At 50.5% G+C, this 18,969-nt stretch overlaps 1 protein-coding gene across 5 annotated transcripts in view; it reads right to left on the bottom strand.

Annotated features, from left to right (window-relative positions):
• Positions 1–18,580, bottom strand: part of LOC137482946 (rho GTPase-activating protein 7-like) — a 52,197-nt gene extending 33,617 nt beyond the window's left edge. For 2 of the 5 annotated variants that reach the window (XM_068205609.1, XM_068205611.1), the window contains exon 1: positions 18,442–18,571. In XM_068205609.1, the coding sequence (XP_068061710.1) occupies positions 18,442–18,562 (121 nt within the window). In that variant the 5' untranslated portion in view covers positions 18,563–18,571. Of the gene's footprint in view, positions 1–14,286; positions 14,501–18,441 lie in introns of those variants that run through there. The other 3 variants (XM_068205615.1, XM_068205610.1, XM_068205613.1) reach the window with 3 other exon arrangements.
• Between the last annotated feature and the right edge of the window lie 389 nt (positions 18,581–18,969).

The following is an 18,969-nucleotide window of genomic DNA, read 5'->3' as shown; positions in this document are numbered from 1 at the left end:
AGATCTAAATCTCTTCTGCAGAGAAGACACCATCCCAATGTCTGTCACTGGCAGAGAAGTGAAAGGATTCCAAGCACCCTTCCCAACACATTGCCACTACAAAGTAGGAACCCAGATCTCAGCCAAGGCCAGAGGCTGGATGTGCCCTCTTCTGTAGGTGCAAACCCTCCAAAAATGAATGGGTAGGTGTGTGCTGCAGTTCATGTGTTGCTAAATTTAGGGACATTTACCTTTGCCTACTGCCACATAGTTCTGTGACAGGAGGCTTTGCCTTGTCTCCCCACATTTAAGAATAACTATTGTTGTCAGGTTCCAGCTGGACACAGGAATGCTGTGCAGTTTCTGCTGTGGCATTCAGATAGTCCTTACCTCTGATAATAGAGAGTGAGGGAGTGCCTGGGCTGACAGGACCTGATGGGTTGGTTTACATCAATATCACTTACTCAGCTTCACTATAACCTTTTGCAGTTCTTCTAAAGGAAGTAGTATAGAAAAGAAAAATATTCATACATGGCATCTTTGCTCCTCTCCACAAATGCCCCACTTCATCTTTAAGAAATAAAAACAGCAAATGGGAAAGAAAACAAAGAGGAAAGGACACTGCTCTGTTGCAACATCAAGCCAGCGTAAGCAGAGACAGCACCCACATGAAATATTTTACCATTAATGGCTCCAATAGAAATCTTTCTGGATGATCTATGGAAGCTCTGCATCAGAAATAATCTAAGCTTTGCTCAGCCCCATTTCAAAATCATGGTTCTCTGTTGAGAAGGGAGTTGCCCTCACATGTACCATCAAATTTAGAAATCCATTTAAGTCCTTTTGATGTTTTTTGAATGATCGCTTCTGAAAGGTTATAAAACAAAATGCAGCTAAGCCATATTTGTTTTTTCTGCAAGGTTTGGAAAGTGTAAACACTTAAATCATCAACAAAGTGCATATCATTCATATTCACCATACCTTTTAAAAGCATACTTAGCATACCGCTGAGAAAGATTACTCTGCTGACAAAAATCAAGTGTCTGGATTAATTTAAAGGAGTGCATTTCACAATCCATCATTCCAGAATAAGAGAACAAGGAACTGCTCAGTTAAATTAAATTGTGAGTTACTCTGGAACAAATTAAAGGAAATTAATCTCTGCACTGTGTCTAGTCCAGACGTGTAATTTGGGGCTGATGCTATTAAAAGCCAAACGGTCTAGCTGGGTTTCATAAAGACTGAATAATTTTACAACTAATATTTGTTTGCACTCTTGCACAACATGAGAAGCAGCAGGATTTGTGGCTTGTAAGATGAGCTGGCAGTTTCAGGCCAGTGCTCTTCAAGGACTTTTTGAAGGAGAACAGGTGTGGGAAAGCAGCCTGGGAATGGTGGGGCAGAAGCAAAGAGGTCAGCAAAGAGAGAGGATGCTCCTTGCTCCCACCATGGCATGTTTGAACAGCAGGGCCTTCCCCTGGACACTGGTGGCCACCAGGGCTGGATTTGGTCCATGTGGGTCAGCTCAAGGGCTCTATGTCACAACCTGCCCAGCCCCAGCAGCTTCAGTGGGGCCCTTCTGGGCTGGAAGGGGTTTGCTCTCTGAGAAAAGGATTTTATTTGATAACCCCAGAGCCCACATGCAGACACAGTCCAGCTCAGCAGAACAGATGATCTCCTGATGAGACTCTAGAAACAGCAGAGTGAATGAAGAAACTTAATAGAAGAGTGTAATAAGTGGTAATAATTAGTTTTAGCTTTGCATGTGTTTCCCAAAGCCCACTTCTCTAAGTGTACTTTTAACTCTTTTCCTTTTCTCCTTTCCCCCCCCCAATCTTTAAATAACCATTTACTATCAACTGTCTCCTTCATTTTCACTTAAAATTTTCAGTTTCTTTTCCTTTCCCCCCCTCCCCCAATCTTTAAATAACCATTTACTATCAACTGCCTCCTTAATTTTCACTTTAAATTTTCAGTTTCTTTTCTCCCTGGCTTTGTATAGATATATTTAATCTGAACTGTTCATAGCAGAAGAAAGAGTAGTTTGAAAAACCATGTTCCAATGGGATGAAAACCCCTTTATGACCAGTTACCCTTAAAAAGTAAATCAGAATATTATCCTCATATACCTGACAGCATTCCAGGGAAAGCATGAGCATATTTAATTTACATTAATTGCCCTAACTAGGTCATTTAAGCAGTGGTGGCTGTGGCCAGTGGAGGAGCCAGCTGAGCACTGAGAACCTGGAATGTTTAGTGACCTGGAATGTTTAATGGCAGAGCAGGACTTCACTCAGTGTGAAATATTTCACAAATCTCAAGGCACAGAACTCCATTTTTCCAGGTGGGGCAGACACTGGAGGGAGAGTGAAGCTGTGTCTTTGGGCTGGAGCTGCAAGGAAACCTGCAGGAGAGCAGTGCTGCTCAGCTTCTCAGCCTGCAGCCTGGGGTTGTGCAACTCCTCAGAAATGCACGCCTGCAGGCTGGTGTGCTGGGCCAGGCTTGGCTCTGAGCTGAGGAGGCAGCTGTGAGTCAGCTCCACAGCCTCACAGCCACACAGGTGGGACCTGACGCTGGCTCCGGTGCTGCCACCAGCGAACAGGCCAAGTGGATTTCATCCCTGGCAGCAACAGCTTGTTCCTCTCTTGTGTCCAGCCTGATGTGGTTATCCCTGGTTTGTAAATCCACACACTAATCAGCTTGGGAGTTTATATCTCCATAAATTCTGATTTCCAGTGTGGTGTACTTCTCCATAGCAAAAGAGGCATTTTGGTGCCCCAGGTTCTCCCTACACACTCCAGAAGGGACCACAATGCAGAGAGCTCTTCCTCTGAAGAGCTCTGCTGAATGGGAGAGGGCAAGGTGGCATGTCAAGTTTGCTCTCCCTGTGTAAAAGGCTTTTGAAGGACCAAGGAAAAAAAGCACATTTTCCTGTCAATATTAGGATGCCAGCACATGTAAACACCTGTGAGTTGTGCCCTGCAAAAAAGCAATTTCTCAATTTCTGCAAAACATCTTCATCTAATATTCTGCATACTACAAGGCTATGTCAGTAAGATCTAAATCTCTTCTGCAGAGAAGACACCATCCCAACGTCTGTCACTGGCAGAGAAGTGAAAGGATTCCAAACACCCCTCCCAACACATTGCCACTACAAACAAAGTAGGAACCCAGATCTCAGCCAGACCAGAGGCTGGATGTGCCCTTTTCTGTGGGTCTAAACCTACAGAAGGCAAAGTGAGAGAGGAGATATGTACAAGGTCATACAGCAGGGGAATGAATGGGCAAATCCAGCTACAAAAGCCCTTCCAGGACCTCACCCTTCAGGCCAGCCACACACTGTCTCTTCTGAAATCAGGAAAAATGAGCATGGAGGAGAAATTCCATCATCCTATTGTGATTAATCCTACCCTGCTGTAACCGCTGAAATACCAACCATTTGTTTTTATACATTTGGCAAAACACCTTTCCCTTTTATTGCCTCGGCCAAATCAGCCCAATTTTTCAGGCTGATTGGGCACTTGGCAGTCATGCACCTAAATGGCTCTGCTGCTGCAGGATGGCCGAGCCCTGGCACAGGCAGATTGATAGCACTGAGCCCCAGGTAAGGCTGCTCCATTTTCCTGCAGACTGATTAGTACTGTCTATTCCAGCGATTTAAGTGTTTTTTCAAAGAACACATTTGAAGAGCTGAAATGGATACACACTGTCAGCTCCTGGCAGTTTAAGTGCAAACAGCTGCCCTGAAAGCTCTGTGCAGCACCACAAAGAGATGAGCGTCTATGAAAGCTAGTCAATCAAAGAAGATAAATCTTTGTGTCAGTTCCAATTATTGAGATACTCCAGTTAACTCAGGGAATCATAGACATTAGACTGGCTTTAAATGCCCACGTGGTTGAGACTATACCATTGCTCCTGGGAGGCAATTTCACTGTCTGACAGATCAAGAGGCTTTTCTCAGCTAGTTAATTCCAATTAAGTTTTTCCTCTCAATTTCATCCTACTATCCATTATCCTCAGTCAGCTACCCTTCACAATTCCTCTCCTGCCATGCTGCTGGTGCCAAGACTTCTGGAAATAGTGACATTATTACAAGTACCTGGTGATGACACCCATGAGGCCTCCCAGTGCCCCCCAGGCCTTGGAGAGAAGATGGTTTCTGTCTTAAAGAGGTTTTTTTTCCAGCTTCTACAGCCTTTAAATAAAGCTCTACACTTTAATTTAGGTATGTCAGTAACCTCCCCTCCTTGTGCTTTGCCTCTTGCTCCCTGATAAACTTTGTTTCTCCTGGCTCCCCTGACTTCAGGTAGCAAAGAGTAAAGGAGATGTGTTTAGATGGTTTAACACTAGGAAAGAGCTGCTGCTGCAGAATTACCTCCTGATATTTTTCTAGAAGTCCATAAGCACTGGTGTCCTGGAAGGTGTCACGAGAATAGATAACAAAATACAAAAGATTACACTACTGCCTCATTAACTTTATATAAAGCAAAAATTACAGGGGATTCCAGTAAATAATTCCTTAACTTCCTCCTCCAAATAGGAATGGCTGTGCCCTTCAAACTGGACGGGATTCATCAGTGTCTTGTCTCTGATATCAAAAGAGGCTGGTCACACAGCACAGTTCCCCTTCCCTCAACCACACTGCTGTCCCTCTCACACACTCAGGAAGACAAATGGAATTAAACAATCTGTAAACATGTTCTTCCAGCTCAGGAAGGTCAAGGGGTTTGCAAGTTTATTTCAAGAAACAAGAGGAATTTAGCCCTTTATTGAACACAGCAGCCAGCATCAAAGGATGGCGAGCTCCTCTGAGGAAGCAGGTCCCCTTACCCCAGGGCAGGGCTGCCAGGGGTAAAGTGTGTGCATGGCCAGGTCAGGGCTGGAGCTCCAGCCCAGATTTACACCAGTGTAAAGGAAAGCACTCCCCAGCCCAGTATTTACATTATTCAGGCCAAGGAAAAAATGTAGTGGCAGCTGTGAACAGCCCTGATAGGAGGATCTTCATGCGGGGGTTTAGTTTGTTGTTGCAGCTGACTCTCTGCATCTCCTTTATCTTTTTTTTCCCCCCCTCCTTTCAGAGATGGTTGACCTTAAATGCAAAAGGATAACGTGGGTCAGGAGGAGTGTTTATTATGTATGAGTTATTTTCTTTCATGTTAGCAAAATCCTTTTGTAGAAGTTGGCAGAAGTCCCTGTTACAGCTAAATTTTGGACCCATGGGTGATCTGGAATTTAAGATTATTTATGTCTCAGTATAAAAAAAGCAGTGGAAAGGAAGCAAATTCAAAGAAAATAATCAGAGCACAGCTGAGGTCTGTAGCTTTACTTGTTTGAAGCATTCAAGTCTATCACTGCCCTTGTCTTCACTGATGTTGGGTGACTGTTTGAGAGGTTGGAGCCTTGTATGTAGAAGCTGGAACACTTGTAGAAATTACACAGCACACTATTTCAGTGTTGTTACACAAGGCAAGGAGCATGAAGCACTTTACAGATTCCCAGAACTGACTTGCACAGCAGAGCTCCTGGGTGCAGGTGTGCTGACATTACCTGCAAGTCCTGTTGCACTTTAACTTCTTTGCACTGCAGGTACAGAGAGCAGCAGCAGGTGGGGAGCAAATCCTGCTGCTGCTGTCACTCCAGTCCCCTGTCCCCAGCCCACGGCTTTCACTGGGCTGGGTTTGCATGTGTTACCCAAAGCCCACTTCTCTAAGTGTACTTTTACTCTTTTCCTGGGGTGACAGGCAGCCAGACTCTGCAGTCCCCACCCACTCTGGTACCTGGTTCCTCCAGGGATCTGTTTGCACTGTAAAAAGGAACTGCTGAGTGTGAACCAGAGCTGAAGTTTAGCCCTGGTCTGCCAGTGCTGTCCAAGCTGGGGTCATTGCAAGGAAGATCATTCCTGAAGGGTGGGGCTGTAAAGAACATTTTTAGGAAAGGGTTATTTTTGTGTGCTTATTCCCAGAATGGTCCCAGGGTAAATACATACTGGCTGTTTTTCTAAGTCTCATTTACTCTTAATCAACATTCACAGAAAACTGAGGCAGAAGTTCTTAAAATATTCAGAGGGCAGCTTTGCTTCTTTACCATGCTATTTCACAGTCATCTTCCAGCAAAGGTAAAGAGAAAACCACAGTTGTTCCTCATAAACATGCACAAGAGAAAACTCTCAAAACCTTGTACCGTCAGAGTCAGGGGCCAATCCCAGTGAAGGATAAGCTCTGCCCATGCTTCTTCTTTGGCTGCTTAGTTTTGCAGCAGACCTCTCTGCAAACAGACCCCATTCCTTGATCCCATAGCCCACCCCTCCTGTGCACAGAGCAAGGAAGAAAGCAGCACCCCACAGCCCCTCCAAACTGTGCCCCAGCAGCCAGGGGTAGCTGTTCCTACTCAGCCCGAGGTTGAGAAGACCTGTCTCAGCTTTGAAGAACACATTTGAATGCACAGCAGTTTTCACTTTGAGGCGTCCTCCCCCTCCAGCACAGCAGACATTAAATATGTGCATATTTAATGCTGTGCCAGCTCTGCAGCCATCGGGTTGGATCAGCAAGGGGAACTCACCTGAGTAATTCGGGTGTCTGTGGAATGTCAGAGCCTGCAGGTACAGCTAGGGTGACATTTTCAGAAGTATCTGTGTTTCTTAGGCTCTTCAAGCTCCATTGAAACTTGCTTGAGGTGAATTTGAATGGAACACAGGCCCCCAGATCTCTTGTATTTTAGGTTAGCTCCTATCCTTAAATTTTGTAATAAGCAACAAACAGACACTGCTTGGAATGTTGGGAGCAGAGTAGGAGTTTGGAGTATGCATGGGCATAAATGGGCAAAATTCCTTTGACTATTGGAAGTATATTTAATGTGGTGCTCAAGGTCACAGTGCAAATCAATGGGCAAAACTGAAGCACAGCCCTGAGGGCATATTACTTGCAATCAGATGCAGGAGAAATTGAGTAATTGCACAGACTCAGAAGCAGCATTACATCAACTTAACATATGGCTAGAAAGGGGCTCAGGGAGCTTCAGTGATTTGCTGAAGGGGAGAGAGAGTCAAAAGCAGGGCTGGCATTAGATTTGAGCAGCTAATATCACACAGGTAACCTGGCACAGGGAAGTCTGCTGCTATTTATACTCCATAAAAATTCTGATTTTAGTGCCTTAGTTGTCAGTATATCCGCTGCTGGAAACATGAGGAGTCCTCCACTTGAAGGACACATCTTGCTGACTGTTGGCACTGTGTTGGGAGACCCTGAGGTGAGACACACCCAGTGACTTGGCTCTGGCACCTGGTAAGACACTGCTGGGTCAGTGTGTCCCAGTGAGAACCTGCCCTCTGGCTGCTGAGCTTCCCCACGAGCTGCTGGCCCAGAAGCATCTTTACCAGCCCTACCTGGCAACCACTTGCCTCTCATTTCAGCTGTCAAAATTCTATTTATTCTAGTGCAGTATTTCCTGTTTCCTAATTTGGATGGTTCCCTCAGTCATTTTTCCACTAAAATGCTTAAGCATTTTTTGAAAACATCTAAACAGGAAGAGGCCTGACCTCTCCTCCCTGAACATGGTGTGCTCCCTGCTCCTGGCAGCAGCAGATCACTCCTGTGCCAGCTGCTGCGGTGACTCCAGGACAGGCTGAGGGTGGATCCATACCTTGGGATGCACGTGGGCTCTGCTTGTGTGCACTCATGGCTTGCCTTGAAAGGCTCAGCAGTCTTGGGATCCCAGGCAAACCCCTTCCTATTCACACCCTGCTGGCCCCCCAGTCCAGCTTACTGCCTTGCCTGACTGTGCAGAGGGATCCCAGGTTTTGGTCAGCCGGTCATCCCCCGAAAGGGAACAATGCCCACTGACTCCAATGCTCTGATGTTGGGCCAGACACTTCAAGCAGACACTGGGCAGCTCCTCCCCCGTGCACTTTCCTTGGCACAGAATGGCTGGAGGGGTTTTCCCACGTGGGGCATCGATCATCACTGCTCCTCACCTGGGAAAATGCAGCCCCTGGGACAGAGCCATCCCCTCCCTTGCTTCCAGCCAAGGCCCCAGGGAGGAATTTCTCTTTCTCTGAGCTGGACAAGCTCTACACCGCAGGATTCGGGGCTGTGCTTGCACTCCTTGCCATTGGGAGGCTGGATGAAGCATCCAGCCTAGCTCAGCCCCACTGCAGGACCCAGGGACACTTTTGGGGTGCTGGGATGGGGGTCCCAGGGCACTGCCCACTGCCAGGCTCCAGCTCCTCTCCTTGGGAGAGCAGTGCTGCCCTCAACAGACATCACAGCCCCGGGGTTTAGACAGGCAAACGCCCAGCACATGACTGATGTTGAGCGGGGCAGCTCTGCAGCAGAGCCCAGAAGCAACGAGGAGGTACTTTCCTTACTGCTGGCAGTGCACAGTTCCCTGGCACTGGCACATCCCAGCTCTGGGGCACTGCATTCAGCCCTGGGGACACAGCAGGAGTCTGTGCTGCATTCTCAACCAACAGGGAAGTGGGATAAATGGGAAAAAGTTGGTTCTGCCTTCAGGAGGTGGAGAAGCTAATGCACTTCATTTCCAGGAGTATCCACACAGCCCCAGGGAAGGAAAGAAGCAGTGCCAAAGCCTCTGCCAATCCCCCTGGCCGTGGGACAGTGAGGGAACCACCCTGCAGCCCCACTGCTACCGAGCTCACTTCCCCAGAGCTGGGCTAACAGCCACACTGCCCGGGGCTCTCCTTGCAGGGGTTTAGTGGCCAGGCTCCAGATCCAGCTCCTTGCTGGTGCAAATCAAAAGCTGACACACCTGAGGGTGACAGGACAAAAAAAGAGTGAAAAAACCCAACAAGTGAAAGGAAACTTGGGGCCCTGCATGTGTCTGTACCCACAGATTGCTCCTGCAGAGCTCTTGGACAGCTGCCTGCCAGCACACCCTTATCTGCACCCTCCTCCAGAAGCCCTCAGTGTCTGGAAATCACATTCAGTACATACAGTGGGACATATTTAACATACTCGTGTGGGGCCTTGCAGCAGTTTGGTCATGCTGCAGAATTAATCTGAGATTGGTGATAACTGCAGAAAATTAGATTTATGTTAATTTTTTTAATGTTGGAGGTTTTTATCAAAAAGTTGCTGTTCCAAGTCCCACCTCTGTCCTCCAGCAGTGAATCTGTAGTGCCACAGGAAGGAGCACTCTGGGGTGTCTTTGGGGCTTGGGCAGGTGGCCTCACCTGGCACTGCTTGGAGCAGGAGCCAGGTTGTGGCCATGTTTTCATGGAATGCTGTGAGGCTGTACCACTTCCCCAGAGCTGGAACTGGGCTCCAGCCCCCCCAGCACAGCAAACCCTTCTTCTCCCAGCTCTGCTCAAGCACCTTCTGCTGTGTTGGCTGCTGCAGGGGCATGGGAATGACAGCGTGCTCAGCCCACCTTCTCTAAGGAAAGAGCAGCACCTGGAGCATTTCGGGAGGCTCCTGACACTAAGGCACAGTCACTAACGCGGCTAAGCAAGATTTGTAGATATTCTGGGCTGGTGCCAAGGAAGGGGGGAAAGGCAATCCCAGACAAAGGAAAGCAATCCTGTGTTACTGGTCAGGAAGATTCATGTGGTGAACATTAATTGCAGCCAGTGGCTTGCAGCAATGGCCCATCCATCTTGTCTGTGGCAGGGAGCACGCACTGCTGGTGCCTGGGCAGCACAGGGGCTGACAGCCAGGGCACCAGCTGCTATTCACATTTCTCCAGGTTCAGGGGTACAGGCAGTGGCTCCCCTCTGCACACACGGAGCACAGCCCTGCTTCCCCTCACTTACTGCACACCTGTGCCCACCCAGCCTCCCTGTGCACAAGGAGCAGCAGGGGAGCTGCTCTCCAGGCTGGACCAGCATCCGGAGCACAATATCCCTGCTCAGGCTGGGCAGAGCCTGATCTCAAGATCAGAGAGAGCACAAGGAAAGCATCCCACTGTACATCCCTGGCTGTGTTGTTTGTTTAGTCTTAGATTGGGAAAGCTGTGCTTGATTTTGGTGGCAAATGAAAGCCACCATTAATTCAACAGCTACACTTCACCCAAGAACTGCCTGGGTGCAGTGGTGGGGTGGCCTCGCCAGTCTGGGTCTGTACATAAACCACTTCAAACAGGAGGCTTTAAATGCTGTCATTGCTTTAGTCACTCAGCAAATGCTTCACACTTTTATATACTCCTAGTCTTTTATTAATATACCAAGTTTTTACAGAGCTGTACCAAGTTCAGAAGATGACCTGCCTGTCCCATCACCAGCCTGCCCAAAGCTGACCACGTACGTATTCTACCCCTGCTCAGCACAATGCTCAGTGGAAAAACACCCGCAATTAATGCTCCCTGTGCTACCGAGCCAATCAAAGATTCAGCTTGGATGGGAGAGGAAGTGCAGGGTCCAGCATGGTTTCCTGTGTGCCTATAAATATCCCCTGGGATGCTTTAGGCAGAGGTCAGCCCCAGGCAGCTGCACGAGTGCTGGCCTCCTTTGCCTTGTGCTGGTGGAGTGACAAAACTTGTCCCCCTTAGAGCAAGAGCTTTGGGACACAGAGTGAGCTCCTGCTGCATCACCTGATGTTGATCAGAGTTTGACATTTGCTGCAGTGGGAGCAGGGCCACTGATACCTGCCAGGGCAGGGGTCCCACCAGGGTCACCCCCGTGGGCTGGCACCATGTGAACCTCTCCAGTCACCTGTTGGTCTCTCAGACTTTGCTGAGTGGCACATGAAAGCTAGAAATGTTTCCAAAAATGCTCTAGAAGACAAGAAGAGACAAAAAGATGCTATTAGTGTGCTTTGGTCCAGCAAAGGGACTTTAGGGAGCAGTTTTGCCCTGCCTAGGGTGGGTTGGCTGAGGGTCCCCAGCACAAGTGGCACTCCTGGTCCCTGCAAACCCAAGCACACTGTGACATCTAGTGGCAAGTTATCCAGAGCCCAGGGAGAGCTGTGTCTGACAGGCCTTTCCCACAGCTCCATAACAGCCAGCCCAGACAGGTTTGCTTTGTCACACACTCTTGAGGTGTCTCTGTGCACCTAAACCTGTATTTCTGTGTGACAGGGAGTGCTGCATGCATGTGTGAGTAGTGTGAGAGTATGACAGCTCCTTGCTCAGGCTGAGGTGTGCAGGTGACAGGGACCACACTTGGTGTGCAGCTTGGGCCATATGTGACATGGCTTTCAGCCTGTGTCCCCCAGCAGTGACCAGTGCTGGTGTTTGACCAGCTCAGGGGGCATTGCCAACATTTCCCACAAGCCAGGGGCACACAGATCAGAGAGGTGGAGCAGCAGACAGGGCACCCTGTACCTTCCTGCACATTCACCTCCACCTCCTCCCCATCCTTTGGCAAGGTTTATTTAATATTTCATCCTTTTTTGCAGACTCAGTTCGATTTCGTGCACCACCATCAGTGACATATTCCATACTAGCTGAATAATGATACAGAAATTAAATCAATAGGCTTTTCCTAACAAGTAGAAAGGCCCCATCATGCACGTCTGGGCAGCATGAGTCAGGGATGTCATCTGATTACTGAGCTGCTTTGTGAAAGAAGGGACAAACAGATACCAAATATGGGGAGTAAAACTGAGGAAAAAGGTCACATTTCAAGAAGAGCCTCATTCCTGTGTGAGAGTTCAGAACTGGGCAGGAAAGTGGGAAACATCTGTGTGATGAGCACCAGCCTCTTCACACAAGCCTCCACCACAGACCTGGCCTCCACAAACTCCCTGCTCCTGCAGGACGATGGAAACAACAGCAAAGTCTGCAGTGTCAGAGCCCTGGGAAGCTGAAACCAGGGTGGGCAGCACCAATCCTGCTCCAGGTGCTTCAGGTCTCTGAACAGGCTGAGACCTACGAGTGGTGGCCAGGCTTCAGTGCCAGAGGATGTCAGGCACCACAGGAAAACCTCCCGAGCCTCCAGCAGGGCCTCTCCTTTGTATCTTCCTTTCATAAAGCTTTGTTTAATGCACAAAATGGATTCTATGTGATTTATTCACCAGAGAAGCCAAGTTCCCTTCCCACACAAGCATTCCTTCCAACAGCTCCAGGTCCTGCCTTTTCCCAGGAGCACTGAGGGAAGCAGGATGAGGTGGAGGAGGGATGGGAACAGCAGGCAGTGTGTGTGCTCAGCCCCCTGCTGCACAAGGCTTGCTGGACCAGTTTTTGGCAGGTGTCAGGTTTTTTGGAGAGCCAGATTTTTGGCAGGTGTTAGATAACGTTAACCCTGGAAGTGTGAACCCTGGAAATGGTGAACTTCAGAAGCTGAAACAGCAAATTTATACCAAAAAGAACAGCAACCCATACAAAAACATTCCCAGAAACACCTCCCCATTTCTTAACAGCGCTCTGATCACAGGGCTGGTGCTGGGGACAGGGGGGACCTTGCTGCCAGCCAGAAGTGCTGACCCCAGCAGCCCCCCAGCACTGCACAGCCCCCGTGGGACTGTGGGACCTGGCTGGCCCTGCTGCCCACCTCAGGCTGGGCTCCGTGCCTGGTGCTCTGCCAGCAGCTGTCCCCAGGGAATGAGCGCACAGAGAACGGGTGGGTGGTGGCTTCTGCCTGCCCAGTGCCCCGTGGCACAGCAGTCATGGCTCAAGGAGGGTTCTTCCCTGTGGCAGGGCCCTTCCTGACCTCCAGCCAGCACCCCTCTGGTCACTTCCCACAGTGTCACTGCAGCAGCACTCCAGGGCAGAATGCTCTCATGGTGAATACCTGGCAACACAACCCATTCCTCCTTATGACTCTTAGCTTATGTCAACAACTTATTCATTTCCAAAACACAAGTCATTTTCTACCTTAAAAAGTACACCTCTGCTACTGCCTGGGAGACCTGTGTGAACCAACAGATGGATGCTCAGCCCTGGCCTGAAATGCAGCAAACTAATTGTGTTTCTCCCCAGTTCTCGTGCTCGGCACATTGCCAGGGTGACACAGAGCAATGAGAAATAAATTGACTCGAAACTTGGCCAGAGAGCATCAGCAAACAGAGGGTTGAAAACTCAGCTTGATTTATTTTATAGAGAGGCAAAGGACAAGAAATGCAGTACTATTCCCAGTTGTGGTCCTGGCAAAGAGTCCTGCAAGATCCATGTGAGAGCAGAGCTGCTGGTGAGGCTGGGCAGCCTCACCAGGGTCTGTCTGACAGGGGAGCATCACTGGGAAGGGAAATGACACTAATTCCCTTTCTGAAAACATTCACTGCAACCCTTGCCTCTCCTGCCCAGAGAATACAAAGTGTTTTACATGAAGCAATAAAGTAAAGGCCACGTTCTGACACACAGATGCTTAATACCCTCCTACAGAGCTGTCAGAGTTGTTGTAGGATTTTTTTGGCATTACAAAGCAAGCCTTTGGCAAAGGCAGAAGCTGGGGCTGGCCCAGTTGATGGCCAGAGAAATGCCAGGACTGGCCCAGCATGGGGCACCAGTTCCTGCTGTCGGGGAGCTCCAGCCCTGGCAAAGGGTCCTGGGCACAGCAGGAATGGGGCAAGAGAGGCGCCGAGGGTTGAGCCAGCAGAGACAGAAACCACCCTGGGGGACACAGGAAGGATGTGGGAGCACAGCTGGGCATGGAGGCCTGGAGCAGCAGCACTGTCCCTCTCCAGCCCCTGCTCGTGCTGGGTGACAGCCACACACAGCTGCAGGCTCAGGCACCCACCCCAAAGCCTGCTTTCCTCACAGAAAACGGATCACTTTTGCTATTGCTTTTCAGGAAGAATGCATTATTGCTCAGGGTGTCCTCCTCTGATGCTGGAGGCCTGACATGCTGTCCCCACAGAGAGTGTCCCTGCTGCTGCTGTTTTCCCAGCTCTGCCACCCCACTTGGTCCCTATGGGAAAGCCATTCCCTGCCCTGGCTGTGCTCACACCACAGGGATGAGACTCCATGGGGGCACTGAGGGTCCTGGTGCTCCCTGGGGAGCAGCAGGGCTGGAGCCAGTCGGGTGGCAGCAGGATGGGTGGCTGCTCCCCTCGAGAGGACAAACCTTTGCCAGGCAGGGACCTTCTGCCACGCTGCCTCTCTCCAGGGACAGCTGTGCTGTGCCACTGGATGCCCACTGTGGCACTTGCAGATGCTAAGTGCTAGATCTCAAAATTCCTACAAACTAACTTTTTTCTTTTAAATTCTGAACAAAATACCTAATGGAAAATCTTTCTGTTTTCTGTTAAGTGACCCAAATAGAAGCAGCACATCCCAGGAGGGAACAGCCAGACCCACACCTTTGCTGTTCCCTCCGGAGTTCGTGCCTTGTTTTCTGGTTAATTTATAGTTTGATTGATGGTTTAAAAACCTGAAAGAAACAGAGTAACCCAGGAAAGAAAACAGACCTCCTCCTACCTTCCATGGGGAGAGGCAACTGCAGCGGGTCACCGTCCTGTGCAGAAGTTACTCCTGTGCCCCTGCAAGCGAGCAAGTCCTGCCTGGGACAGCTGAACTCCAGCCCCATCTGCTCGGCTTTAAGCAGGACAGCTGAGATCCCACCCAGGACGGGGTGGAGAATCCTCCCTGGGAAGGAGCAGCTCGGTCACAGCTCCTTGCAGCCGCTCTGCGCATCCCGCCGGGGCTCTGACACGCCGCTTCCTTTCTCTGCCCCTCGAATTCAGCAGCAGCCTCTCCGGCTGGCAGCTCTCACCAGCATCTGCGGCTGAGCCTGCCGCAGGGACCGAGCCGGGCACTGCCGGAGCTGTGCGAGGCATGGCTCCCACCGGGGAATACTGGCAGGGATACACGCAGTTTGAATCTGTGGCAGGATGGAGGGGAATGGAGCGCACGGAGGTGCTCGAAGCACTGCAGTTACATCAGTGAGAAATCCTCGAGGAACTGGAGCACGGCCCAGCAGAGTGAGCTCAGTGCAAAGCACACTGTGAGTGCTCCACTGCAGACACCGCCCTGACACCGCTCCAGTTCTGCCAGAGGCCATGGGACAAACGCGTTAAATCCAGAGTCCTTTAGGCTGAAACTCTTTGGCACAGCAAAGGTTATCTTCTCTACAACGAAGTCTCCGTGGAGCTCATTCTGTCTGCAGCAGAGGCAGCGGAGCACGGTTTACTGTCCCTGGCAGCGAGCAGCCCCGGTGAGGTGGCCGGGCCCTGCAGGCCAGGCGGGGTGCATGGAAGGCCGCACCCACCTGCAGGCCGGCTCCCCGAGCGCTCTGTGCCTCGCACGCCCTTGGGCTGCTAGTGCCGTGCTTTAGCAGTTCATTGCCCATCGCAGGCTTTGATTCAGCTCTGGACGAACTCCCTCTTTGTGACTGCGCTGCCCAGCACCAGGCAGCTCCCACAGCCCAGCCCTGAATCCCGCTGCCACAGCTCTCACAGGGGACACTTGCACTTCCATTAGCGTGGAGAGATGGAGATGGAGGAAGCAGATAGGGTACAACAGCAGAGACACAGCTGTCATTGCTGCCAGACCAGTGCTGGCCCTGGTCTGTGTTTTAGCACGCACAGCACACAGAGGATGCCTGACAGGGCACTGGTGATCATTGCTGGTTCGCTCTGTGCCACTCACACCAGCTAACAAGGCTAAGCACTAATGAAGCAAAATACAAGAATATTCCAGGAATTAATGCCTATGACATATGATTCAAACTGAAATTTGCTACCACTGATAAGGTTTCTGGTTGGAAGTGGCTTCTGTGTCATTCAGACTCAGGTCCTGGTCACTCTGACCAGGGTGTGGTTAGGATAGTCACATCCCTTAACGAGGTACATGGGTGTGGTGAGAACAGAAATTAGCTTTGATGCCTTCTGAAATGGGATGTGTGAAGGAATAGGCTTTTCTGACTTCCTTTCCCAGAGGACATGGAGACACAAGGCCCACAGGGCACCCTCAGCAAAGGGGCCCAGCAGATGGTGTCACCCCAGCTGACTGGGGTGGCAGTGCCTGGAGAAGCCAGCACTCTGCAGGACCCTGGTCCCTGCATCACAATACCTAGCACAGAAATTGAGTAGAAAAGACAAAAAAATTCCACTTCAAAAGAGGAGCACAAAGCCCCGGAGCGTTCCAAGTCACATCTCGCACGCTTGCACACCATGAACACTAATCTGAGGAGACCTGGCACTGCTGGCTCACCCGGGCAGGACAGCAGGACAGCAGGACAGAGGACAGCAGGACAGCAGGACACAGGACAGCAGTGCTGTGGCTGATGTGTTGTCTCTCTTTGCAGCCAGCCCCACTCGTGGCTCTGTGCCTCCATGTGATGCCTGCTCCCCGGAGGCCGCCTGACCCCGGCTTCCTTCCCAGCCTCTCTGAACTGCCCAGCCCTCAGAGGAGCAGCACCACGGTATTTTTAGCCTGTTTACAAAGACAGAGCAGAGATTTGTGTGCAGCTTGCAGCGAGGGAGCACAAGCCATGCAGGCAGCGGGGCAGCTGGCAGCCATCTGGGCAGCAGCATGGAGGGGGTTGGCCAGGGCAAAGGATGGCTTCAGAGATGGAAAGAGAACCAGAAGGAGCACCAGGAAAACGTCACCATTTTGCCTTTCCTTTAATTAGCATTTGATAAATTTCCTTTAATAAAAAATTAGTAAATTTTAAAGCCCTGAGAGTTTCAGCACCCACCCAAGTGGCAGCCCAGTGCAGAAGCACTACAGGCTCTGCTGCTCCCCTCTGTCGTTGCTGGACACCACGTGGCCAGAAGGAATCACAGGAATCACCAGCTGGATCTATTATGCAATCTCCAATGGAAGCATTATCCACTGTAGCAATTTCTTTCCTGAACTGTGATGTTTGAGCTGAGGACAGCAGTCCAGGAGCAATGGCATCAGTTGTTGTCAAAAAAGCAGCCAACCTTTGCCAGCTCCTCCAGGAAGTCACCTGGAGTTGGTGCACACAAATCACATCAGCATTTGGGTGCCCTGTCACCTCAGGGAATCTGTGGCAAACCAAGAAGCAGCTGTATTACAGCTCCTGCACCTGGTGCAGGGTGGTAAATACCACCCACAGCTCTGTCCCTTCTACTTATAAAAATATGTCCACACTGCTTTCTCAGAGCCCAGCTCAAAAGGCTCCCTGATGGTGCTGAGCCTTCTCCACACCATCTGGAGTGAAGAGCTGCAATTTGAGTTCTGACTGTTGTTTTGTAGAAGAAAGAGACCATCCCCCTGGCAGAACTTGTGTGACTCAGATCCTCAGTAATGGCCATGCCTGGCACTCCTCCTGACCGACACATCCTGTACCAACACCTGATGAAACCCCCTCTGCTTCCAGTGGGTTGTAGTGCTGGTCTGGTGGGATGGGCTCCACAGATGCCAGCAGTGACTGGGTTTGTGCTGCTCTTCAGCCCAGCACAAAAGCCCAGAGGCATGACCAGCACACTCAAATTAAATCTAGGATTTTCAAAGTGGTTTGAGGACCTTGGAGGCACAAAAATCATAGATCTTGTACACAAAAGCAATTCCCAACATCCCGTTCCCCCACAGAAAGTCCCCAGTTAATCTGACAGCCTCTTTGCTCCATCCTAGTTGTGAACTGAAAGACAACCTCAGCCCAAAGGGTAACTTGGCTCTTGCTTTGACAGAGGAACAGTGATGTTTACAATAACAATCCAGCCCCTTGGCACCTCTGAAAGGTCTGCTTATAACAAGTGAAGTGGGCTCAGGGAAAAGAGAAATACCTTGACTCATTTTGAGCTCTCTCCAGGGATGCAGAGAGGGACACCCATCTGGCCAGAATCAAAATGCTGCTACAAAACCTCCTGTCTCCACGAGATGAACACAAGCCCCGGGAGGAAAGATCTGTACTCAGCCTGCCGAGCTGCTTGAAAGAAAAAGAATCTAGAAAGCCATTTTCAGTGACTGGAGCAGTTATTACTCCTGCCCTGGCAGGGATGCTGCCAGATCCCTGCTGGGCACCATGCAGCCGAGAGCAGGAACAGCTCAGGCCCTGTGTGCAGTGCTCACCATGGGGTCCCTGCACAGCCCCTCACCTGCCACCCCGAGCCACCTCCATCCCACGCAGCCCCAGGGTCTGCTCTGCCCACCTCTGCTCATGCTAATGCACAGCTGGAGAGCTCGGGGTGCAAGGCTTGGGGAAAGGTGGCTGGACACAGAGAAGGATTATTTCTGACACCCTAGAAAGGCTTCCTGAAAAACCACACAGGTTCAAGTTCGCAAGTTTCTTTAAGCACAAAAAAATGAAGGTTTAAAAGTGACTTGGGGCACTTTTGGGCACTGCGGTGTTGGGCACTGCGTGGCTGACAGACCCTGTCATGTTTTAAAGTGTCTGCAAAACTCCAGATAAACGAAAGGTATAAAATGTAACTCTATATATATCTGCGTATTTCTAGCTCCGAATACAAGTCATCAGCTCAAAATACCCACATGGTCCCACCAGTGAAAAAGCAACCTGGGCAAGGGCAGCTCTGTGGTGCAACAGAAAACGCAGCAACATTAAAGGAGCGAAAAAAACTAAAGGTATTTTCCTTCCTCGATCAAGGCCATTGCCCCAGTGCTTGAATCACACCAGTGTGGGATTACAGCCGCCCCTGGACTGACCTGCAAGGCGTTTTTCCCTGGCTGTTCTCCAGAAGCCGTCCCAGGCCCAGCTGGCGGAGCCCCCGGGGTGGTCGCTGAGGCATCTCCTGAGGTGGGGCCTCGCCCGCGCCGCCATCCTCATCCTCACCACACCCCAACCCTGGCACTGCAGCCACAGGTCAGGACCAAAGCAAATCCATTCTCTCAGCTCCGGCCTCTGAAGCTGGACGGGAGCAGCTCCAGCCCAGGAGAAACCTGCAGGTCACTCCTGCCCATGTCTGTGGCAGGAGCAGGCACAGGAGCCCAGGGCAGCAGCCCCCGGCAGGAACCAGCACAGAGCACAGCCTGGCCGAGGCTCGGCTCCCACCTCCTGTAAACACAGCTGTTCCTCAGACAGGGAGGATAAATAAGGAGCTAAGGAGAGAGGCCACGCACATCCCGGGAGCTCTGCACCTCTGCATTCCCAACCCCTGCGTCAACTGCCTGCACACAGCTCCTAATCACACGGGCTGGCTTTGCTTGGGCTTGGGATTTTTATTTTGGGTCTTT

Source organism: Anomalospiza imberbis, chromosome 15, assembly GCF_031753505.1.
Source record: "Anomalospiza imberbis isolate Cuckoo-Finch-1a 21T00152 chromosome 15, ASM3175350v1, whole genome shotgun sequence".
Lineage (NCBI taxonomy): Eukaryota > Metazoa > Chordata > Aves > Passeriformes > Viduidae > Anomalospiza > Anomalospiza imberbis.
The sequence above is the reverse complement of the archived record's forward strand: the minus strand, read 5'-3'. Positions and strand labels throughout refer to the sequence as shown.